The 25,441-nt window shown below is 28.8% G+C and overlaps 3 protein-coding genes across 8 annotated transcripts in view; 2 read left to right on the forward strand and 1 right to left on the reverse strand.

The window, feature by feature from the left end:
• Positions 1-9,831, reverse strand: part of LOC117167211 (ras-specific guanine nucleotide-releasing factor RalGPS1) — a 25,759-nt gene extending 15,928 nt beyond the window's left edge. For 2 of the 6 annotated variants that reach the window (XM_033351963.1, XM_033351968.1), the window contains exons 1-10: positions 9,652-9,831; positions 9,092-9,261; positions 5,725-5,921; positions 5,374-5,614; positions 5,100-5,263; positions 4,793-4,988; positions 4,510-4,682; positions 4,218-4,415; positions 3,753-3,827; positions 1,203-1,385 (exon numbers count right to left, since the gene is read on the reverse strand). In XM_033351963.1, coding sequence (XP_033207854.1) covers positions 1,203-1,385; positions 3,753-3,827; positions 4,218-4,415; positions 4,510-4,682; positions 4,793-4,988; positions 5,100-5,263; positions 5,374-5,614; positions 5,725-5,921; positions 9,092-9,166 — 1,502 coding nt within the window. In that variant the 5' untranslated portion in view covers positions 9,167-9,261; positions 9,652-9,831. Of the gene's footprint in view, positions 1-1,202; positions 1,386-3,752; positions 3,828-4,217; positions 4,416-4,509; positions 4,683-4,792; positions 4,989-5,099; positions 5,264-5,373; positions 5,615-5,724; positions 5,922-9,091; positions 9,262-9,417; positions 9,621-9,651 lie in introns of those variants that run through there. The other 4 variants (XM_033351964.1, XM_033351965.1, XM_033351967.1 and 1 more) reach the window with 4 other exon arrangements.
• Positions 9,832-13,534: 3,703 nt separating this feature from the next.
• Positions 13,535-18,014, forward strand: LOC117167128 (3-oxoacyl-[acyl-carrier-protein] reductase FabG-like). Its single transcript, XM_033351816.1, has 4 exons — positions 13,535-13,674; positions 14,045-14,377; positions 17,287-17,488; positions 17,584-18,014. Exons 2-4 carry the CDS (start codon positions 14,061-14,063, stop codon positions 17,824-17,826), a joined length of 762 nt encoding a protein of 253 aa, XP_033207707.1. The 5' UTR covers positions 13,535-13,674; positions 14,045-14,060; the 3' UTR covers positions 17,827-18,014.
• A 2,179-nt stretch (positions 18,015-20,193) lies between these two features.
• The window catches only part of LOC117167228 (riboflavin kinase), a 5,726-nt gene continuing 478 nt past the window's right edge, over positions 20,194-25,441 (forward strand). Inside the window, exons 1-3 of the mRNA XM_033352005.1 lie at positions 20,194-20,536; positions 20,851-20,999; positions 24,709-24,811. Coding sequence (XP_033207896.1) covers positions 20,449-20,536; positions 20,851-20,999; positions 24,709-24,811 — 340 coding nt within the window. The 5' untranslated portion in view covers positions 20,194-20,448. The remainder of the gene's footprint in view (positions 20,537-20,850; positions 21,000-24,708; positions 24,812-25,441) is intronic.

The following is a 25,441-nucleotide window of genomic DNA, read 5'->3' on the forward strand; positions in this document are numbered from 1 at the left end:
GGGCGCATACTTTGAATAAAATATTTGTTATCATTCTCTTGAAATAAATGTGTTTTTTTTTCTTGAAAAAATACCGGTTTCATATGTATACACCTGGTATAAACAAATCTTTCACGCATTTCAGTAGCGAATTAACAACCTAATAATTACAAAGTTATATTATAATATCGAAATAAGTGTACTATATTAAATAAACAAAATACAAGATAATTGGTGTGCAAGCTTGATACTATATTATAATATCAACATTTTATATCAGGAGAGAAGGGCGAAACACACCTCAAAGCTTTGAGACGGCCCTGCTTAGCGAGCAACAGCTGTGGGAAAATCTGAAGAAAACAGCGGCCTGCCGCTGTGAAATATGACGGACAGTTTTTTCTACACTTTTTTCTACTGCTGTGCCACGCTTCGTTAAACTCAGAATTATTCTGAGCGACTTTAATCGCGAAACTAAAATTTTTATTTAGTTTTGTGGTCGAAATAGGAATCAGGGTACATTGCTACACATTTTAAGCCATTAAACTGCGCGATAGCTCCATTCAATCATTAAATCAAAACATTCAACCAAAATCCTTGCAAAACTGACATTTTTTAATATTTTTAATTTTGAAGGTCTCTACTGGATTCTCAACATGTTGTAGCACACTCCAGAATTTCTTAAAATTTTTTCCAACATATTCTTAGTTCTGGGGTCATGTGAAATTTAACGTGTCTCAACAATGGGCCTCGCGACAGCATTTTTACTTGTATTTTGCTAATTAGCTCGGAACGACAGTTTTTTAAGCAAATTACAGAAACACCATTTTATAAAGAAAACTTAGCTGATTCGTGTGGTTCTTATTCGATCCTCCGCACATTTTTTCTGCGGAGTTATTGCCTTCTAAAGTGGGGGGTCTTGATTTTTTGCGGCGATATTAGATGCCTGGACTATTGGTAGAAGCAAGTTACCCAATAGGGCCATTTAAATCAACCTTTGCTTTTCTTCTCTGATTCGTAGGAGCGATTTAACAACTCAAGGTCCTTCTAATATTCAAAAGATAATTCATTTATTTTTCCATTTTCTTCGAAATAAGGTATTCAATCCACATTTTCATCCACAAATATAAAGAGTATGTAATTTATATTTGAAAAATTTAATTCTTGTGAATTATTCAACGACCCTATTTAATGTTGGAAATCAGCTTAAAATTTCATATCAATACCTAGTTCTAGAGAGCAAACTACAATCTTCATTTACAGCATCTGCAGGGGATCCAGGCGAGTTTTGGTCCAAGTCCAAAATCTGAGTTAACAAGTGAGGTTCTTCCAGGACGGAATCATCCAAAAGATGACGAACCGTTAACTGACTTTGCTCCAAAGGCAGAGCAGTTGGTTTCCCGAAAATACTGGAATGAGCGATCATCAAATTATTACAAATTACATTGCAGAATTGTACAATTATCCATGCAGTGATGCTTCGCGATACATGTTTCTTTATGGGAACAGGCAACGCTAGAATATTAATGAAGACCTTGAAACATTCGCTGTATAAATCACAATGTAATTGAACTCAAGAATCCAGACAATTTGTAACATTAAATTTCTTTATTATATTTAGGTCTTAATTAAAATTGCCTCAATTCAAGATATTCATCCAGTTTATGTTCGCAGATCAAGAATCTTCGCCATTCCAGAAAGTAGTTGCAGCAAAGCATTTGTAACTTAAAAACTAGAAAGCATTCTTGATAATTATCATATTCTTATTTATCAAAATAAAATATATTGATCGTTTGCTCCTATTGATACGCTTCCAATAGAATTTATTTTAAACCATGCGATACTAATATCAGGGCTCGGACTCACTTCAGAATCAAAAACATTGTCAAGAGTGGCATACATTTTTTTTAAAGTAGCAAAATAGTGGTATGAAATTTAAAAATAATAAACTTATACAGGTTCACTGAAATACCGTGAGCCTGGATGCCCTAGATACTTCGACACAAAAATACATAAAACAATAAACAATACTTCAATTTTCTTCTTTCTAGCATAAAATCCAGTGAATACACAAATTATATTTGTACAAATGAAATTAACCCTGAGGTTAAGAAATATACTTAAAACTTCAAAATGGCTACATGACTAAAAATATTTTTTCTGAAGTTGTAAGGCATACGAAAATCTAAAAAAAAAAACAGTATTGTAATGTAATACCATAAAACTATATCAAGAATTTTGCATTCTATGGAGATATTTTTAATTCCTAATAGTTTTTATTGTATAAATTATTCGAAACTTATCATTGTAATTTTAATATTTTGTTGTTATTTCATGGAATTTTGTATAGATTTTTTAAATTTAATTTATTATGACAGGGTTGTTACAAAATGTTTATTTCTAAACTCCAGGATTATCTTAGCATATCATAATTATTTTTAAACGAAATTAAATTTTTGTTGATAAATCAAAATATAATCAAATTGCTGATTTTCAAACTCTCCATTTTATTTTATAATTTATTTAATGATATTCAATTTAAAATAAGGTAAAACGCCCAGTCTTCGCTGTCTGAAACAATTTGGTTAAAAATCAAAATTTGTTAATTTTTTGAAAAAAGATTAGATTTAGTTTTTCTTCAAATACGTTTTTATAATTTTAAAACTAAATATTAAATATATGCCTTACCTAGTGATCACCAAGTTAGTGAAATGTTTTAAAAGTCGCGAAAATTTTAAAGATTACACTTCCACTTTATGCTAAAATAAAAAAAATTTAAATTTCTTTTCCCTTTCTTGACACTCTTCATAGTCCTGTAATATTATTTTTTAGAATTCTAACCATGAAATTGAAATTTCACTTTAAAATTTGTATCATCAGAATCTCAAAAAATGGACAACTCTGATTGGACAGTTCTGTAAGGTGATTATTGGTCAACATTCATGTTTTGTCGTCTAGCGAATAAATATTGCAATAGGATTTGAAACCTGCTAATCCTCTAAAATCATTTTCACTGTATTTATCAATGCTGAAAGTCACTTAAAATTTGGTTTGCAAAATATTTTCGAAGGTTTATTTCTTATTGATGACTGGGTGTTTTGCCTTACTTCGGCCATATTAAGGCTTTCATTTGTAAATTACGTCAAATTAAAACAGTACAAATGAAATATACATTTGTTAATTCACAAAATTATTCGATTTCAAATGTTTTCGAATTTAAAATGTTTAACCAATAAGTACTACGAAATTGAATGGTGCCATGTGGAAAGATTTTTGTTCGGAAAGTCGAGAAAATCTATAACCAAAAGCCTAAGATGGAATTAAAGAAAAAGAAGAATCAAAAAAATTCTGAAGAAATAGTGATTTGGGCGGGTAATTTTGAACAAATAGTGGTATTAGTGGCATTTTTTCAACATAGTCGCATGGTTAAAAAAAAGTCTCAAATAGTGTCAATAGTGATGTAAGTCCAAGCTCTGTAAAATTACTAGAAGTATTAATTCTAAAAGATTTCAAAGTACACATATATAGAATTAAACTTTCAAGTTTGTGTGGAATGAAAATAAAGCCTACAAATTAAATTCAACGAAGAAATAAATTTCTGCATTGGATCATGCGACAGTAATATAATTGCGCGACTTCCGAATTTAAACGATTGTCGGCTGAAAAGAAAAGGAAATTAATCACATGCAAATGGTCTATGGTCACATGACGCTATTCTCCAAGCATCTAATGAGTTGATTCCACATAAGAGCCCTACTCTCGACTCTGGGACTCACCCAGAAGTTGTCAAGTTCGATCCGTATCTGCCTCGTTGTTTATGGAAGTTGCGAGGAAGACTCGTACTACGAAATCTAACAAGTTCATAACAATTCATGAACATGAAGAATTATATTCTTCTACGAGTGAAAAATTTTACAGAATAGATGGTACCATCTCAACAGATCATTACCATAATAAAAAATAATATTATTTAAGTAAAAAATTAATTTAGGATTTTAGCCTTTGATGACAACTATTACTGAAAGTTGGAAAGCATTTAAAAATGTTTGTTTTACCATTTTAGGTCTTGCAATTAAGAAAATTCTTTTTTCCAACATTCAGTATAAGGATAAACAGAAAAATACACTTGCCTGCGTGAACAACTTGGCTTAAAGAGGAGAGATTTTTACAGATACTTGTAGATAATTAAAACATAAAACAGTTAATGTCTAGATGAAAAGAAAATTGAAAATGTAACTTACTTTGTACCAAGACTTCTACATTTTCGATGGCCAGGTACAAATTTAGTCGCGGCGGAAGCGGCATGCAAGCGAAGAGATCCGGCACATCCTCTAGCAGGTGATAAAGAAAGTGCTGCGACCCCTGTTACGTCTCCCACGGATTCTTTACTACTACTGGAGGACGGCGCTGGAGAATTTGGCTCAAGCTTCATTGATAATCTGAAAATTAAGAACGTATTAATTAAATAATTTTTTCATTGTTGAGTGGAAAGTTGTGATGCGCGTAGAAGAGTTTTACTGATAAATGACTCACTTAAAATGATCATCCTCCAAAAATTTCTGTAACTCCTCAATATAGCGAACGCTGTTTAAATACTGCTGAACATCAGGAAGTGGAATTATTCCCGGATATTCACTCACTTGGAACATCTTGACTCTCGATAACACGGCATCAAATTTTAGAATCCTCTGGCAATTGTCTCCATTCTGAAAAAATTTAATATTTAAAAAAATATGTTTAAGTTTAGTAATCATTTAGTAGAGAATTTTGAAATTGATTTTTGTTTATAGTTATAGACTGTAGAGTATAGACGTACTCTAGAGGCAGGATGAGCCATGTCTATGAACACAAGGTCAGTGAGAAATACACCCAAATAAGGAATGCACGGTAATTTAATCGAATCCATGTGATCTCTCAAGTTCATCCAGTTATTTTTGTCACTGAATACTTCCGCCAGTTTGTCGAAAGTTGCTTTATCCTTTTTCGAAATGCAAGCCCAAGTTTTGTTCAACCTGAAATAATAATATAAATGTAAAAAAATAAGATCATAAATATATCTTACAATAAAGAATTTGTTAGTAGACAAAAATAAGATAAGACCATTTTTTTAAATTGATAAAGACCTGTAAATTGAAGCACTTTGCAAAGCTGATGTTATCGCAAATAAGGAATGCAGATTATTCAACTCGTACAATCGTTTCGCAACTCTGATAAAATGAGCCAAGATTTCTGCTCTTTGCTTCGGGGTCGGGGCGTTCAAGATTTCTTGAACAGTCCAGAAACTTACCTAGAAATTTAATAAGTCAATGAAACAAATTTAAAATCCCTAATTACTTTGTGCAATAATTATTATTATATATGTGAATAATTTTATAATAGATATTTGTGTATACTAACATGATTAAATCTGCGAGTAAACCCAACTACGTTCGGAGCAACTATCAATTTGTTTTTCTTATTCCAAGAACAACTCGAAAGCTCTTCCGATCGAATCGATTTAAAAACGCTCAGGTCTAACAAAGTCAATTGAGAAGCCAAGTCTTCTGGTTGAACATTTAGAGCGACTATATTTTTCATTGCCGCTGAGTTACTGTTACATCTTCCTGGTAGAGAATGTGACTTGCAAGACACCGAATTCCTATGAAAAGGACAATTTTGATAAGTAAAACGGTTTATAGAATGACGTGAAATAACTGAAATTATGAATTTTATAAACTAGTTTAAAAAAATATAAATATATTTTAATACCCAAAATTATCGTAGCCATTTTGAGTAGTGGGTGGCGCCAATTCTGAGTATTTCCTGTACACCTTGAATTTTTCTCGGTGGTCTTTCCGCTCCTTAGAAACCTTGTCTACGAGGTTTATGTTATTCGGTAGTAATGGGCCATTGAGAGAATTCGTGTCATGAGTGAAGTATTTATCCGGGTAGTCCAAATTTCCATACTGCAAGTAGCAAACCAATTTATTATATTCAATATATTGAGGAACGCTCTTCCATAATCGAGTTTAAATGATCAACCGCATGATTTTAAATACCTTTGTTGCGAATTATTTTGACAGTTATCATAAAGAAATATATATTATAGAGCTTAAACTAAAGAACCAGTTGTCGCCTTAAATACTGAAGAATTTTTTCAAATTTCATTACAAATTTCAATATTGAGAGGGAAAAAGAAGTACCAATATTAAATAATAGAGTAAATAAAAAAAATTATTTTCAAAACTGAATACGCACACTAAACTAAGTTTTACTTTTTTAGTATCCGTTTTTTATCTTTTTCTTATCATTTTTGTAGATTAAAAGTAAAAATTCTTTTAATTGATTTAAAAACCCCTAAAAATCTTCAAAATTTTATTTTAATACCTCGAAACATCTAAATTTCGTTTTACATTTTTTCAAATTTTAAAGAATTTTTGAAATTTTTTCAGAACTTCTAAATATCTTTTAAATTATTCGACTTCTACCTAAAATTTTTTTTAAAATCCTGCAAAATATAAATATTTATTCAAAATCTACCAGATTCATTTTTGACCATTTTGGAAACCATTTTATATTTTTTTAAATATTCTCTTAAAATTAATTTTTCAAACTGAAAAGTCTTTTTTCATTTTCCTAGGAACCTTAAGAAAATGTTTTTTATTCTTATAAAACCTTACACGATTCTTCAAAAGCTTCGAAATTTTGTATAGAAATCTGCAAAAATCTATATTTTTTTAATTAGTACGAATAGCCGGATTTTTTAAGTGTACATAGACACTTTCTTTAAATTATTTGAAATTTTTAATTAATTTGGAATCTTTTCAGACCTTCTAAATATTACTCCAATTTACTCGATTTTTTAAAAGAATAATCGGTGTTCAATATTTATCATACATCAAAACTCAACAATTTTATTTGTGAATTAAATTTTTTTAAACAGAACAATCAAAATTGTAACGTTAAAAGTTTAGTTTTTTGTTTAATTCTGAATATTCGATTAATAATTACTGATTTGAAATGGCTGGTAAAATATTTCTAAATATTAAGCAATTATTCTTTTTCCTAATTACAAAATTTAATGTCGAAATTTTAGATTAAAACCATACTTCAAATTCCTTAAAGCCTTTAATTATAAATATATTATTTTTACGTTACTTTTAAATTACAAATCGTTTATAAAGATTCAATTGGACGTTTACATTTGTTTAACTACTAAGACTTTGCAATTGAAATAGTTTAATTTTTAGCGTTATATTCGAAATTTTTTAAAATTTTAAACCGATTCCGAATCGTCGTGTAAAATGAATTTTGAGAAATCATTATAATTTATATTTACAGATGGGAAACTAAAATGTTTTTTTTTATCCAAAGTTGTAGATTTTAAACGCTTCTAATTTTTAATTTTTTAAGTCTTAAGACTGCTTCTTAAAATTCTTTAAATGAATAATGTACGCTTAAAAATTAAAATCTAAAACGGAAAATTTTAAAGTTAAAGATTTTTTAATTACGCGTTGTAAACTGAATGACATCATAATATTAAAAGATGAAAATTTAACTAATTATTTTAAAAATTGTTAATATCAAACTTGGATAGATTTTTTTTTAATATTTGGAAAATTCCTAGTCAAAAAATACATTGTCATTTCCAGGTCTAATCAAATTCCCGGTTTCTCGGTCCTGAAACTAGTGATTTTATCTTACATGCTGTACATTTGTGTATACAAATTTGCGGGTATTTTAAACTGACGGTTTTTTAAAGAACTAGGAAGTTACGCTGGCTGAACGTTAAGCCTCTAGGCAGAAATGGGCGATTTAGTAACAGAAGAATAAATAAAAAGTTTGGGCTATTCTTTAACCTGACGAAATAATTAAAACCGATCTAATAATGGAAAGCTATACCTATTATAAAGTGGTTTGACCTATGGTCAAATTTAATTAAACTTAATCTTCATTTAAATAAAAGGATAATACATAGAAGAAGACCGAGAAAATACTGGAAACCCGTTGCAATGTAAATGAAAGTAAAAAGGTCGTTTTGAAATACAAATTTAAAAACAAATTTAGAAAATTAGTGAATACCATTGGAATTCAATATAAAAGATGAAATATGTGTTTCATTAAAGGCCAGCAAGAGTTAAAAATTTAACTCGGGTAGAGTAAAATAATTTTCAGATACTGAAATGCTGAAAGTTATATTCGTTTCCTCATTTTCATATTAAAATAACTGCGACACATTTTTTGCAGTTTTGTAGTTTTGCAATTTTTCAGATTCCTCGTAAAAACGTGTGTGCTAAAGTTTGTAGTAGAATTATACTTGTTATGAGAGAATATTTTTCGAAAATTGTATAATTTTACAATAAAATTACCATAAGTCTAAAACCAAAGGAAGTTGTTTACACCATTTAAAGATCAAGTTTACGAAAAACAGTGAATTTACTTTTAAAGAAAGGATGCCATAAATTGTAATGAAAATAACTCTTACAAACATTTCGAGACTTTTTCAGTTTTATAGTGAAACATACTTTTGACTTTTCTAGATACTAGAAAAAGAAACATTCTTCATGATTGATGAGTTTTTAATTATATTTGTCATATTCTTCTCTAATATTTTCTTTTTTTTTCACGCCATTTGAAAAAGTGCCAAACTTGTGGGCGTTGAAACAAGCAGCTGACAAAAATCCTGTTATTATATGTACAGACATTATTTAATTCATATGGAAATAATATTAGTATATTCGAAATTTATATTTTTGTATATTGTCTTTAATTGCAAACATAAATTAAGGGGAAACCCAACGGATTTCGTAAGATAATTAAAAGTGTTGTTTTCTAACATTACAATTTTGAATGAATTTATAAATTCGGGAAGAAATATTTTTCTTTATTCACTGTCGAAGTTTTCTTGCAACTCAAAATGCGTTTTTGGGCTTAATGTTATATAGAATATTGAGAATGTAATTATATGCTGATAACTGATAAGTAAGAAATTCCTTAATGTGCAAGCTTATAAAGAGAACAATCAGATTCCTTATAAACTAAAATAGGAGCGCTTTTCAGGAATCTTCTAAAATAAACATCTCTCTAAAAAGTAGTAAAAAAATAAATTTTGAAAATAAATCCTTAGGAGATTTACCTCGGGAATTCGGACAGTAGAAACCGAATCGTTGGAAAGATCACGGGACATAGATGTGTAACGCATATCAGCCATGAAGTCACTCTACTCAGCAAAAACATCGCATCTTTCTTCGGCCAAAGAGATATTGCCTCGCAACTTTTTAGTTATACCATTCAAGTGCACCTCATCTACAACGAATAAAATACAACACTTGTTCAATTTTCACCAACAATGTGTAACATACAAAAATGAGAATGTAATAAGAGCAAAAGGCAACCAAAAATGCATCACTTCACGAATAAATGCACCAAAATCAAAATAAAATATAGTTAAGTGAGATTGACTATTGGTCGGTAGTGGATCGAATTCAAAACACGCACCCCACACACCCACTGACTTTTGGAGTTATAGGTTAGTGTTTCCGTGAAAGTCAAAGGTACACAAATCAATAGAACGCCATAGAATTTGGAAAAAAGGCTTGAAAACTGAAATGAAAATTACGTCAGAAACGTCAAAACGACTTGTAAGCTTTTCACAGTTTTCGATGAATTGCGGGAAAAGCACTGACAGATTCATACCATTTAATGCATAATTATGCCACTCCTGATAACCCTGCGATTAAGCGGCAAGGCCAGTGACGTTTCGCGATAAATATCTGCTTTGCTTTACCACTGACGTATTTTGCGTCTACGATAATCTAGAAATAGTTATAACTTATAAACAACTCGTGTTCATTTACGTGCCACCACCTTCCACCACCCTTTCATTTTTGACTGGACGGTTCGGGAAGGACATTTCAAGTGCGCATGCGTCAATAGGTAAAGCTCAAAAAAGCGCGTTTTTCGAAACTCGTATTTTTTCTCATTATTTATTCATAATAGAGATAATAGATCCATTTTTAATCTGAAATTAGTAGAAAAATATACTTCCTGGAGAATCATCAATTAATAATGGATATTTAAGACTAAGTGAAGAGGAGGAATATATTTTTTTTTAATTTTATAATGATTAGAAAACATCAAATATTGCGATGGGTCGAATAATCGATAAACACCTTAGACGGTCGTAGGTTGGTTTTTTTCCATGTTATGTTTTTATCAGCCCCATGCATCGCCCCCACTTTTCTGCTTTCTTACGATCCGGAGGGGAATTGTCGGTTAAACTAATCCAACAGATGGCGCCACAAAAAGTAGGTCTGTCTTTTTTATTGAATTGCATTAAGAAAAAGCAAAAATAATTAAAAACTTGATGCTGTTTGTAAATAAACAAAAAAGAATATCTGAAAAAATAAGAGTAACTATCACTAATTATTTCAAAAAAGAAAAAGTCATGAAAATATGTAGTTTAATATGAATAAAATTTAATTTTGAGATACATTTTGAAAGCAGTACGAACTTTATATTTTTGTGATTTATTTTACTCATATTATTGATTTTATTATTTGTTAAAGTTAAACAAAATTATTTTTTGTTAAAATTATTAATGAAGCTACTGAAAAAATTAATAATATTAAAGGTCTCAATGACAAAAATATTTAAAACATATTCATGATCAGAAGAATTAATAACAAATATATGACGCATATTGTATATTGAGGGAATAATTTGGTTAGAAGTTAATGAAAAGACTAATAAATGAGAAAGTGGATTTAATATTATTTAATATAATGTATATATTTATTTAAATTAAACCGAATATCATATACACATTTATACAGTTCAATTGTTTATTTGTTTCTTAATCTTGAAAGCTTTTTTCTCGATGCATTCAGACCCTAATAATTTTATTTAAAATTTTTAATTTAAAGGAGATTTTGAATTAAATAGTTAATTATATTATTGCAAACCTCATTTCTAAAATTAACAGACTATAAACTATTAAACTCTATGAACAAACGTACCGTACTCATGACGGAGTGTAGGAGAAAATTCATTTTTTTTCATTCAGCTTGACGCTCCGAACTTTTGTCTTCTCTATTTATTTATTAATAATTTTTCTACTCAAAGCATGGAAAAACTGAAATTTTGTACATAAAAATTTTTTACGTTTTGATAACTGATCAGGGAAACTTTATATTGTCTAAAATTAAGGTTTAGGGACTCATTAAATACAAATAATGTGTTTATCACTCCATTTATTTGTTGGAAACCAATTTGATAAACAAATTAAGAAATAGTCTTATTATCGGTAAAATTTGTTGGTGCTAAAAGTGCTTCACATTTATGTAGGAATTACATTTAATAACAAAAATAACTTAAAAGTTTATAATAACTATTGTTATAAACAATTCTTGTGGCAAAATATTATAGTTTGAGATTTTTCAAATTATTATGTCCTTCAAGCGCCAGGAACACTTCAGGTATTCCCTGAAACAATAAATATTTAATAATATTTGATAAAATATAACAATTAAAATTTTTTTAAATACTTTAGGTAAAGGAATTCAAAATTTTGGTCCTTTCGCATAGAAATTTTTTTTACACTGGAACTATTTTAAGCTGTTGGGCGAATAACTGCTAGTCACAAAAATATGTGAGAAGTTAACAATAACTATTGTTATGAATAATTCTCGTGACAAAATATTCAAATGTAAGGTTTTATCACAAAATTTATTTTCTTTAATCGCTACAGTGGCTACGGATATTCCTAAAAAATGTATCTTTGATCATATTTAGTGGAATATAACAACTTACATGTTTATAAACAATTTACATAAAAAATGTCCCAATGTTGGCAGTATCACTTGGGAAAAGTCGGGGTTTCTATCGTAATAGATTGGAAATGAATCATAACACTGCATGCTAAGATTCACTCAATACAAAATCTTTTGACAATAAGGGATCGTCCACAAATTACGTAAGACGTTTTTCTTTTGTTTGAATAAAGATGAGCATAAAATTGCTGTGAAGTTGAGAAGGACACAACGACATAAACAAAAGAAAAACATCTTACGTAATTTATGGACGATCCCTAACCCACTGACTTGGCCATCAAAGAAAATTTAAATTTGACAAAACCTTAAGTTTAAATATTTTGTCACAAGAATTGTTAATAACAGTGGTTATTATTAACTGTCATAATATTTTTGTGACTAGCAGTCATTCGTCCAATAGCTTAAAACATTTCCAGTGCAAAAAAAATGTTCTATGCGAAAGAGCAAACATTTTAAATTTGTTTATCTAATTTGTTTACAAAAATTTTAATTGTTATATTGTATCAAATATTATTAAATATTTATTATTTTAAGGAATACCTGAAGTCGTTTTGGCCATTTAAAGAAGTTATAATTGGAAAGATCTCAAATTCTAATATTTTGACACAACAATTGTTTATCACATTAATGGGAAGAACTTTTAGCAAAAAAAATGTTTTTCACCGATAATAAGACTTTGTTCATACTTTTACTGAAAACATTATTAATAAAAAAATAGATGAGAAGAAATTTTGGAGAATCAAGATCTATAGAATTTAATGAACTTTAATTTAAAAAGGAAAATTTCAAAATCGCAAGAAAATTGAAGGCTCTGGACATTTTTTAATGAAAAAAGTGCATTTCCTCCAACTGTGCGTCATGAGTACAGTACATTTGTTTATAGATTTTAATAGATTATAGTCTTTTTATTTTAGGAATGAGGTTTGCAATAATATAATTAACTATTTAATTCAAAATCTCCCCTTTAAATCTAAATTTTGTAATAAAATTATTAGGGTCAGAATGCAGCGAGAAAAAATCTTTCAAGATTAAGAAACAAATAAATTATTGAACTGTATAAATGTATATATGATGTTTGGTTCAATTTAAATAAATATATACATTATATTAAATCCATTTTCTCATTTATCATTCGTGTCATTGACTTTTTTGAATTACCACTACTTTTTAAAAATATTTCCTTCAAAACTTGAAATTTTTAAGATTTTAAGGGAACAAAGATTCTTTACTTTGCAACTTAAGTTGTAGTCTTACATATTCTAATTAGTATTATACTTATATTGGATATAAGTAATATATTTTTCATTAATTCTTCTGATCACGTATATGTTTTAAATATTTTTGTCATTGAGGTCTTGAATATTATTAATTTTTTCATTAACTACATTAATAATTTCAACAAGAAATAATTTTGTTTAACTTTAACAAATAATAAAATCGATAATATGAGCAAAATAAATCACAAAAATATAAAGTTCAAACTGCTTTCAAAATGTATCTCAAAATAAAATTTTATTCATATTAAACTACATATTTTCATGACTTTTTCTTTTTTGAAATAATTAGTGATAGTTACTCTTATTTTTTCAGATATTCTTTTTTTTTTATTTACAAACAGCATCAAGTTTTTAATTATTTTTGCTTTTTCTTAATGCAATTCAATGAAAAAGACAGACCTACTTTTTGTGGTGCCATCTGTTGGCTTAGTTTGACCGACATTTCCCCTCCGAATCGTAAGAAAATTACTACTGCATACACATACACGATCGAGGTAGGGGGCTGGTTTTTATTTTTATTTTTGCTGACTAGACTGTGATTGTGTGATTTATTATCAATTATTATCAACGAGAGTTTAAGTTCATCGAGTAGACTTGGCAGGAATAAAAAGGTGAATATTAATTTTTTCCGTATAGTTCAAATCTGGTTCAAAGCATAGACATACATTTTTTTATTATTCATTGAGATTATAGTTCTCTTTCATTAAAAAAAAGGAGAAAGACCGGTGTTTTTAAACCTGTTTCTATATGGATCAAATCCTTTTTTTGCTATTTTTAGGATATCCTGTTTCGAATCAGGATTTTAAAAAACTCGTAAAAAACTGAATTTTATTATACAAATAAAATAAAGAAAGTTTTTGTTTATAAATATTTGTTGGATAAATATATGGATATATTTTTTCACTTTTTAAAACTTATAATCTCGCTGGCAGGCTTAATTAAAAGAAATAAATGAAGTAAAACAAAATTCTTCAATTTTAGAGTCAGATTGGTCAAGATGTCTTTTTTGGGAAAAGTTGTCCTGATAACTGGCGCAAGTTCTGGAATTGGAGCAGCAACAGCACTTCATCTTTCGGAGTTGGGAGCCTCCCTCGCTTTAACGGGTCGCAATGTCAATAATTTGCAAGAAGTTGCAGATAAATGTAAAGATCCACGGCCATTCATTATTACTGGGGAGATAACGAATGAGACCGACGTTGAAAAAATTCTCAACTCCACAATCAAACATTACGGAAAATTAGATGTTCTAATTAACAATGCGGGAACTTTGGCCAGTGGAAGTATCGAAAATACAAGCTTGGAACAATACGACAGGTGCGTTTGAATCTGTGAAGCTAATCATAGATTTATACCAATTGTAATTTAATCAACTAATTTAAAAAGATTTTTAAATTGAATTAATTCAATTTAAAAATCATTAGATATCTAAATTTGAAGTAATGATCTTTTAAATCATTTATGGTAATTAATATAAATATAAATACTTTTAATTAACAAAAAAAATCAGTTAATTTTATAACATTAATATATCATTTTTAATTTATTATTTTATTATACTATTATTATACTATTATGCTTTATAATATTTTTACCAATATTATTTTGATTTAGACATTCTAAATATTTAGTTTTATAAAATTATGATCAAAGTTTTTACAATGTTTTTTTTAAAGTTTTGTTTTATAGTTTGTCGAGCACTTTGTTGTCCGTTAGCAAATGTATTTTCTTCCTCATACAGGATGCATTAGTTATTTTTAAAATAATAGACAAACTAAAGTTTTAATTTTGAGATCAATTAAATGTATAAATTTACAACAACAAAAATACAAAATAATACAAAAAACATTTAAAATGAAATGGCAAATCAGACACAAGACTTTGCAATTATTCTTGAATATATTTTTTTTTAATTCTAGCATAATTTATTTATTCGTTTTTTATTTATTTATTTTATTGTTCAATTTGTGGGTGGTCCTAAACCAATCTGTTTAGATTTTAATATTTTCGAAATAGCAAAAAAGAAAATCCACAACATTTTACTGCATTTTTTAAATTTATAATGTTTAATACATTCTCTTTACAAAATGTATATGTATTTGTCTGCTTTTTAATTGTTAATCTTTTCCATGCTCATTTTGCATAAAATTATGCATGAAAAAATTGATTTCCTTCCAATCTTAAATTAAATTTATTGCCAAAATTATTTTTGTTTGGTGTTATCGGTGATACCATTCTGTCTTCGATATCCCTTCCGGGACGACCAAACACTACTGTTTCTGTTTCTTCATCACTTTTTTTAATATAATTTTTTTGATTCAATTTTTAACTCTTTTAGTTCTTCGATCTTAATTTCTTAATTAATATTCGATGTTTGCAATTTTTTAATTTATTCTGCTTAATCAGACGCCGTTTCTATAATTTCTTCATCTATTTTTCGAACCCTACATCATCTAATAAAAAACAGCATTTTTAGTATCTTAAATATTTTTTATAAAATATCAAGTTTCATCATAAGCTTTTAATCACTTATTCATAACCGTTACGTGTTTTTAATTAATCTACTTAGAAATAGTTTGTATATTATCGCATATAACCTACTTCCTTATATAATGAAAAATAATATGATTATTCAAATATAAATATAATAAAATAATCACTTTTGAAATTAATTCTATTTATTAAACATCTCGCAATGTTCTTTTAATTTAAAATAAACTTTTAAATCTTAAAATCAATAGATAATTCCACAGTATATTCATTTTTCTCTTTAAAGCCTTTAATTTCTCAATAACTTATTTTTTAAATATTTTTTAAAAATTAAACATTTGGATGAAACTGAATACAAAAGTTTGACTTCCGCAGTTCTCAAATTAAAATGTTTAAGTTATTCATATAAATATAATTCATTATAAAAAGTATGAAAACAGTTTGAAACAATTAGTTATTGATTCAAATATATAATTAATATTGAATTTTAAATAATATTTATTTAAATACTATAAATTTCTTATATTGTTTGGTCCTGACAATTTATATTTAAAACATATATAAAAAAAGATTTTTATTATTTTGTGTGTGTGTAGTAAAATAGAAATATGTCTATAAAAAACTTATAATCACAATTTTAAATACAAAATTGTTTGTAAATATTCATCATTTATTAATGAAACCAAATTTATTTAATATATCATTTTTATGATAATTGTAGCATATTTTTAATTTGTTATATTCTAATATTTAAAATTAATCAACTCTTAGATAATAAAATGAAACAACAATTATTGAAATTTATTAAAATAATTTAAATCTATGAAGATTTAAAAAAAATTATTGGCATTTTTGATCGGTGCACATTTCTTTCAATGTAATATTTTCTTCTTAATTTGATTCTCTCTGAAAGTTGATTAAAAAAATATGAAATAAAAAATGGATTTTTTTAAAGAAAAATACAAAAAATAAAATAAATTATTAATAAATTATTTATTATTAAATGAATAAATTATTAATGTTTAAACAAAATTGTATTTGACATGGTAATTTTTCGAGTTGGAAAAGAGAAAGAGGAAGATCTGTTGCACCCTATCTTTTAATTTTTTGTTGGTATTTGAAATGGTAATTTTTCGATTTGGGAAAGGGAAGGGGGAAGTTTTGTTGAATAATATCCCGTTCAAAGCCTTTTGACTATAAAAAAAACGTTTGTCCAAATTTTATGTACTATCAAAGCTTCCTTACTTAAAAAAAAAGTATTATAAGTCAATCGATTAGTCTCGAATCAACACATCGTTTCTATTCTCGCATTGACTTTGAATTATCTTAATCAAAAACTTTTTACTATAAAAACCCGCTTTTTAAAATATTACAAAGTGCTAAAAAGAATGCAATAAATATTTTTAGAAATTCTTCGATCAATTTCAAGATATTAGTGATGAAAGTAAACCCTCCAAATTTCATCAATTTATCTGGAACCGTCTTCAAGTTTTTATGTTCTCAATAAAGTATGACATATACAAATCCGGACAATTATTTAGAATATTGTATTAGACAAATTTAAAGATCGTGGAAAATTTAATCAAATGAATTTTTAAAAATTCGAAATTGTTACCATGACAAATCATCCTCAATCAGGAAGCACAATGTTTATAATCTCGTACCAATTATAAACGCTCATAATTATAACGTCAATAAGTATAGTTACCATTTCAAAATGAAATGTTCTTTTTCAGCGTTTTCAATACAAATGTCCGTTCGATTTATCAACTGACGATGCTCGCTGTTCCTCATTTGATAAAATCCAAAGGAAATATTGTCAATGTCTCGAGCGTTAATGGAATCAGATCATTTCCAGGAGTCCTGGCTTATAACATGAGCAAATCAGCCCTCGACCAGCTAACTAGATGCGTTGCTTTGGAACTTGCTCCCAAACAAGTAATTTATCATTTATCAAATTTCAATTTTCAAGGAAAAAGCAGACTGTTTTCGAGTATTGTAATTAATTTTTTCGTCACTGAATTTATTTACAGGTTCGTGTGAATTCTGTGAATCCTGGAGTGGTTGTAACCCAGTTGCACAAGAGGACTGGAATGTCCGAGGAGGAGTTGAAAAATTTCTTCGAACATAGTAAAAAAACCCACGCATTAGGTCGACCTGGAGATGTGACTGAGGTTGCAAAAGCTATTGCATTTTTGGCTAGCGACGATGCTAGTTTCATTACCGGTGAATGTTTGCCCGTTGATGGTGGAAGACATGCCATGTGTCCTCGTTGAATATTGTCTGTTACATGCACATTTTGGTATTTAAAAAATCAAATTTTAATACAAAAACACATTGTAAGTGTAGAAACCAAAGTGCAGATTTCATAAAAGATGTCCAGGTATCAAAAACTGGATTTATTTTTAATAAGCAAAATGTTATTTTATATTCTTATGTAAAAAATAAAACAGATTCAAAACTGTCTGTCTTGTTTTTTTATCTCCTGTAATCAGTGGTGTAATCGTGTCCTGTGCCGCACGGAAAATTTTTCTAGTTATGGACCATCCATAAGCTATGTCATTCTTTTAGGTTTTTTACCTCCCCCTCTTCTGATAGTAACGTAGCCCTTGATTATAAACGGATTTTAGTTTTATTAATTCTTTTAAATAATATTAATGTAGTAAGCATATTGGATTTAATACGAAACACTAATAGTTGAATTTTCAAACAAAAAAAGATTGTCTACCTAAAGAGATGAATTTTCAACACAAAAAGACGAATTTTCAACCCAAACAGTTGCAATACCAACCAAATAGGTGAACTTTCCAGTTAATGAGACGAGTTTTCAAAAAAAAAAAGGATGAACTTTCTAGTAAAAGAGATGAGTTTTCCAAAAAATAGTTTAATATTTAACCAGATGATAACATTTGCAAGCAAAAATACGAATTTTTTCGAAGACAGCTAAATTTTTAACGGGAAAGTTACTTTTCAAACAAGAAAAATAAACTTTTAACCAAGAGAGGTGACTCTTCTAACATAAAAGATCAATTTTTAATCCAATGGCTGATTTTTTAACAACATAGTTGAATTTTCAACCAAGAAAGATGATTTTCTACCATATGTAAGATAAAAAATGGACTTTAAAATCGGGAAAGATGCATTATTAACAGAAAAATCATTTTCACTCAAGAAAGATGAATTTTTAGCAAGAAAATTGAATTCTCAACAAAAATTTTAAACTTTCAACAAAAAAGAATAATTTTCTACTTAAAAAAGACGAATTTCTAATAATATATATGAATTTTCTACCAAATAGTTGAATTTTCAACAAACAAGAATAACTGTCTACCCAGAAAGACGGCTTTTCAACCAAATACATGAATTTTCTAACAATTAGTTGAATTTTTAACTTATGAAATATACAGAATAAAATTTTGACCAAAAATGGGATAGTTACATTTTCAGATAAAAACTCTGAATAAACAAAAGACGCATTTTTATCATAAGAACGAATTTCCAATTTATCCAATTGCAGGATAAATACGTTTTAACCCAACATGAAATAGTTAAATTTTCAGATAGAAAAAAAAATGTTTTTTGACAAAAAAATAAATGAATTTGCAACAAAATTATTTAACTTTAAAGCCAAAAAGATGAATTTAATACAAAAAAAATTTTGAATTTTCTACCACAAAATGTGATTTTTTATCCAAAACATTTAATTTCAAATCAAATAGTTTAATTTTCTACCTAATTGTTGCATTTTCAAGCCAACAAAGATGAAATTTTAACATAACAGTTCATTTAGAAGCATACAGTTGAATATTCAACTATATTATAAATCCTTAATAAAAAAATTAATAAAATCATATTTTTACAAAGCAGATCAACTTTATATCAAATAATCGAATTTACAACCATAAACTTTTAAATTGTTGAAATTCAGATTCTACGTTAAAATTCCCTACAGAAGGCCTGTAAGTAGCAGTCAACAGGCGTTATACGTCTTACATATCTTATTTTTTTTTTTACTTTTTACCGTTGCAAAAAAACTATTGCGATTATTCCATGACCTTCTATAGGGAATTTTAATGTAGAATCCGAATTTCAACAATTTAAAAGTTGATTTTGCTGTTTTTTCGAGTTTTTTTAAAATGAACCCAATGGGGTCTTTACGGGTACTTTGTAGAGGCTCCATTCGGTTCGTTCGGTCCGCCAGGGCAAACATGAAACACATTTTCTGGTAGAAGTATTTAAATATTCAACCATAGATAAACCTTTAACTAAAAAAGCAAGTTTTAACAAAGTATATACATGAACTTTTGATAAAAGAGATGACTTTTGTAACAATATAGTTGCAATATCAAGACAATAATTCAATTTTCAACCCTTTTTTACGAACCAACCAACCACCCTCCAACTGGTAACGTAGTTTATGGAAAGTACCGCAAGGGCAATTTTTTCTTTAAGGACTATACCACTGCTTTTAATAATTTAGCCTACGTCTATACTATTTTTTTTAGCAAGTCACTGATTGAGAATTAGGATACATATTAGCGCCACGTTTCAAAGTAAAGGCTCTGATTGGCTCTTTTATCGATTGATAATTTCATGTACATAGGAGTAGGTTTGTATTCCGATGTCCAATTATCCATGGACAAGTCTCAGCCGGTTAGCTGTTTTTGCAGATGTGCCATGTGAGTCATGTGCCAAATAAGCAGAAATCGTTAAACTGCAATCAGTGGAAAAAATGACAAGCAAATAACGTTGAGATGTCCGAAAGGCTAGTTGCAGCTATTATATATAATGCTGGCATATAGTCTAACCAAGATTATTGTCTTATCGTAATTGCTAGTGTTATCAGTATTATCAGTGTCCATCACGTAAACTTTCAAAGCACAAAACCCTAAAAAATAATGTTTAGCAAATTCTTGCCTTACTGTGCGTCTGGAAAAATTGTCAAAGGTTTTGGTAGAGGTTCCAAATCTTTGGGAATACCAACAGGTTCTTATTTTTAGATTATATTATGATAGAATATATATTGGCTACTTCAATTTAAAAAAAACATAGCTACGTGTACCGAAATTTCGGTACGAATAGCCGGATTTTTGTGTAGACACTTCCATATTTGTACTGAAATTTCAGTACACGAAGACACTTCCTTTTAAAAATTAGTCCAATTTGCTGTGGAACTAGGATTATTATCTATGATTTTAAATTCACAACAGAACTAATCCTTTAGAGTTTACACTTTAACCCAAGAATATATTTGAGATAATGCCTAAAAAAATTTGTAATATATTTATATATTTTTTCAGCGAATCTTCCAGAAGACGTTGTGGACGCTTTGCCTAGTGAATTTGGAACCGGAATTTATTACGGATGGGCATCACTGGATAAAAGTATTTACAAAATGGTTATGAGCATTGGCTGGAACCCATTTTACAAGAACGAGAAAAAATCAATGGTACTTTCAAAATCGTAACCGTAGAATTTAATTGCCAATTTTTTATTCTAATACAATCCATAACGGACCGTACTTGAATTACGTGACAGCTCAAGGGGAGGGGGGGGGGGGGTCAATCATGTACATAATTTTTAGAAATTCACAAATGAAACAAATAATTCGCAGTATTTATATATAAATTTAATATCAATTTAACTTTCTACGCCAAAGCAACCTGCTCATTTAAGATTTAACATAGCCAACAATTTTTTTGGAAAAGTCAGGGAATTTTTATTACATTTAATAACTGTCAAGCAGAATAAATTTGAAAATTTTCCATTTTAATGTTGTTAAACTATAATTTAGAGAGTAAAGATAACTTAAATGCTGATAAATACTGATAAAAAATGCTGAATAAACACCCCGCCTCGTACGTTGGCCCACATCCGAATATAACCGAATTAAGCGCTGCTTCACTTTGGTGATCGGACGAGAAGCCTTAAACATTTACACATGCCCAAGCGGACATATTTGCGGACACAATTTGAAATTGTTTTTTTGTTGTAAAAGATTTGAAGTTAAAAATTTGTACAAGCTTAAAATTCCGGCCATTAAAAGGATTCTGGTCTTTCTAGTCAGAAAAATCTGCCCGCTACGCGGGCACATTCTCATCGCGAACTACGCGCGCGGCTCGCAAGTTTCAGCGAGCCACTGTTCGTTCTCGCGCTTCGCGCTAGATGTTATATTTATCTCGCGCTTCGTGCTCGATTATGTATTTACCTCGCGCTACGCGCTCGGTCTTTATATTTTCGCACATTTTTGTGCAAACATTTTAAAATTAAGTCTCAAAACATCCACCACAGTAATTTTGTGATTGTGAATTCTCTTTCGTTAAAAAAGCTTAGCTCGAGAGTTTGAGCGCACCTACGGCACGCGACTGAGGGCAATTAGCTCCGCGCTTAGTCTTTGCATTTCTTCCGCATTCGAACACAGACCTTTTAAAATCAAATGTGAACGGACGGACAACTGTAATTTTCTGATTTTAAACTCTTTTTTGTTAAAGCTTTTTAGGCTTTAACGAACACATTCTCATCACGTATCTCGTGCTTCGCACTCGATTTTTTCCAACCTGTCAACTTTTGTACATTGTACACAACATTTTTATATCAATTATAATAAATTTTTTATGTAACTCTGCCAGGGATTACTTATTAAAAAATTGCAAAATAAAAAGCTTATATCAAAAAGTGATTCATTCTTAATCACTGTAGTAATTTTTGATTTTTCAAAAAAAGTCATGAGCAGAAATTGTTAAATTTTGTGAATTCTATGAATAACTGTACGGAGAGGTTTTGAATTTTTAAAAAGGTGGTCTCAAAACTATTCAAAATGTGCCCACTTTTGGAATTTTCATCCAAAATGGCTGGCTAACGAACTTGTCCTTTAGTTTAGGATACTAAACGAGTGCGCCAAAGGCAAATCTGATAGATTAATTTTTTCAAAAGTTATCGTGTTCACAGACAGACAGACATACAGACACATTCGTAAAAACCTATTTTTCGGATTCAGGGGGTCTCAAAACGTGGACATTTTAAAAAAACTGGTGGGGGGGGTCAAATTTTACACAAATCTAATACCTTTTCTGATGAGAATTTAAAAAAATGCAAAATTTGGAAAAAAGTACAGAATTTGTAAAATGAAGTTTTTTGGTAACCCTGATATAATATTCTTGTTAGTCATTTGTTTGCCTTATATTTACATTTTTTTCTTGCAGTTGCTTCCTCCTAAAGATTATCTTCTTAGTTATAAAATTGTATCATTTGTTTGAAAATTCAACAATTTTGTTAAAAAGTCATCATCTTTGATTGAATATCCAACTATAAAAATGCAATGGCTTGGTTGAAAACTCAACTGTTTGTTTTGAAAATGTAATTGTTTTTGTTAAAAAATTAACTATTTCGCAGAAAATTAACTTGTTTAAAATTCATATTTTGACGTTGAAAAGTATAAACTGAAATTTTACATTTGTTTTTTGAAAAGTTGTCTTTTTAAATTAAAAATTCATCTGTTTTAGTAGGAATTTCATCTTTTTCTTGGATAAAAATAAAAATATCTCTTTCAGTAGAAATTGCATCTTTTTTGAATAAAAATTCAACGTTTTGATTGAAAATTCAACAATTTTTTTTAAGCTCATCCTTTTTGTTTAAGATATACCTGTTTGATTGACAGTTCATCTATTTCGTAGAAAATTTCATTGTTGTTCGAAATTCATATTTTCGTGTTAAAAATTGAACCGAAATTTTTTTTATGAAGATTCAACTGTTTTTTTTTAGTTTGTCTTTTCAATTCAAAAATTCATCTACTATTTTAGTAGAAATTATAACTTTTTGGATAAAAATGTAACCGTTTGGTTAAAAATACAATAATTTAAAAAAAAAGTCATCGTCAGACAAAAATGAAATTATTTGATTGAAAATTAAATTGTTTCGTAGAAAATGAACTTCTTGTGATTTCATATTTTGGTGCTGAAAAGTAAACTAAAATCTTGTTTGGATGAAAAATCGACTATTTGTTTGAAAATTCGCATTTGTGATTTAAAAATGTATCTATTTTAGTAGAACTTGCATCTTTCTTGGATAAAAATGAAATTGTTTGGTTGAAAACTCAACTGTTTCGTTGAAAATTCAACTATTTTGTTGAAAATTCAACTGTTTCATAGAAAAATAACTTTTTGTTTAAAATTTATACTTTGTTGTTGAAAAGTCAACTGAAATCTTTTTTGGATGAAAATGCAACTATTTTTTTGAAAATTTTCTATTTTAATTTAACAATTGATCTGTTTTAGTAGAAGTTTCCCCTTTCTTGGATAAGGATGCAACAGTTTGATTGAAAAATAATCTTCTTTGCTTGAATATTCAACTATTTCGTTTATAAACTCTGCTTGAAGCACTTTTTGAAGATTCATATTTTTAGTTGAAACTTGATCTCTTTGGTTGGAAGTTTAACTATTTTATTGATAAGTGATCTTTTTTAATTATTGTTTTCTGTAATGAAGGTTTATCTCTTTGATTAAAAATTTAACTATTTTGTTAAAAATTAATTTTTTGCTGGAAATTCATATTTTTTGGATGAGAATTCGATTTTTGTACACAAAATTAGTCTTTCGGTTTGAAGGTTCAACACTTTAGGTAAACCTCTTATTCCTTCATTCCTTCATTCATTTCTTTGGTATGAAATTTAATCTTTCGTGGTTGACATGTTAATGTTAAACTTGTTTGTTGAAAAATCATCTTTTTAGCTTAAAAGTTCAGGTATAATTATTTATTATAGTCTTAGTCTATTTATATTTATTATAATAATATTTATTGGTAGAAAAATCATTTTTTTATTTGTATCTGAAATTTTGTTTACTTCCGTTTACAAAAGACACTCTGTTCAAAATATTACAAAATAAAAATGCTGTTATTTGAATGTTAATGGCCAGGGGAAATGAAAAATCGGGCAAGGAAGAATCAGGATCTTAGAGAGGGCCTGTAATCCCTTACTTAATTTAAATACGGTCCCTAAAATTTATACATTAAGAGTGATTTTTATGCATACAATATAAAAAATGTATGGTGCATTGCAGGCCTTCTTATTGGAAAAAATATACAAAATTCTAAACAGCATAATTATTAAGCGTAAATATCTGCACTTCTTTGGAATAACAAAAATCAAATGATCTTTTCAGGAAGTTCATCTACTTCATGATTTTCCCAATGACTTGTATGATAAGGAACTTAAAGTTATAATCACGGGTTACATCAGACCAGAGAAAGATTTCTCATCCGTAGGTAAGCATAATCTTTCATATATATATATCCTCAGAAAATTCTCTCTGGAAGTGATACTTCTAGATGGAGACACCTTGATGCATCTAAGGAGAGAGGGAGGGGATCGGAGTTTTCTGAGGTTATTCAAAGCAGCGTATTGGTTCGGGTCGCATCGGAGACGTGTGTACCCGCGCACGTATTTGGTGGAGAGTAGTTAATATCGACGCGATAGTGTCGAATTACTATTACAAAAGTCCAGAACTTGTGGCATAAGCCTGAGGAAATTTGCAACTTGCAAAAAGACAAGATGAAACGCCCATTGGGCAAAACAAAAATCCCCGAACTTGATACGGAGCAGCGAGTAAACTTATTTTCTCTGTTCCCTCACCTGATCATCTTGAAGCAACAGGTGTCACTCTGGAAAGCAATTTCCAATAACTGTAGAAGTGACAGTGACCATCCCCTTCGGTTCGGTTTTGATTCCTCTAGAATCAAACCAAAGGGCCTATGACAAAGCCACCGAACGCATCCTCGGGTTGCGGATAGAGAGTCCCTGTATCAAAGGTTTCTGCTGAATATGGTTACAAAAATAAATAGGCAGTCGCGGACAATTGTCCAGGGGTGGTCCCGAAGGAATTAACCCCCAAGCGG

Source organism: Belonocnema kinseyi, chromosome 2 (assembly GCF_010883055.1).
Source record: "Belonocnema kinseyi isolate 2016_QV_RU_SX_M_011 chromosome 2, B_treatae_v1, whole genome shotgun sequence".
NCBI classification, from domain to species: Eukaryota; Metazoa; Arthropoda; class Insecta; order Hymenoptera; family Cynipidae; genus Belonocnema; species Belonocnema kinseyi.

Coding starts and splice junctions, on each gene's coding strand:
- LOC117167128 (XM_033351816.1), top strand. CDS start 14,061: ATGTCTTTTTTGGGAAAAGTTGTCCTGATAACTGGCGCAAGTTCTGGA. Junction 14,378..17,286: donor AGCTTGGAACAATACGACAG/GTGCGTTTGAAT, acceptor GTTCTTTTTCAG/CGTTTTCAATACAAATGTCC. Junction 17,489..17,583: donor TGGAACTTGCTCCCAAACAA/GTAATTTATCAT, acceptor ATTTATTTACAG/GTTCGTGTGAATTCTGTGAA.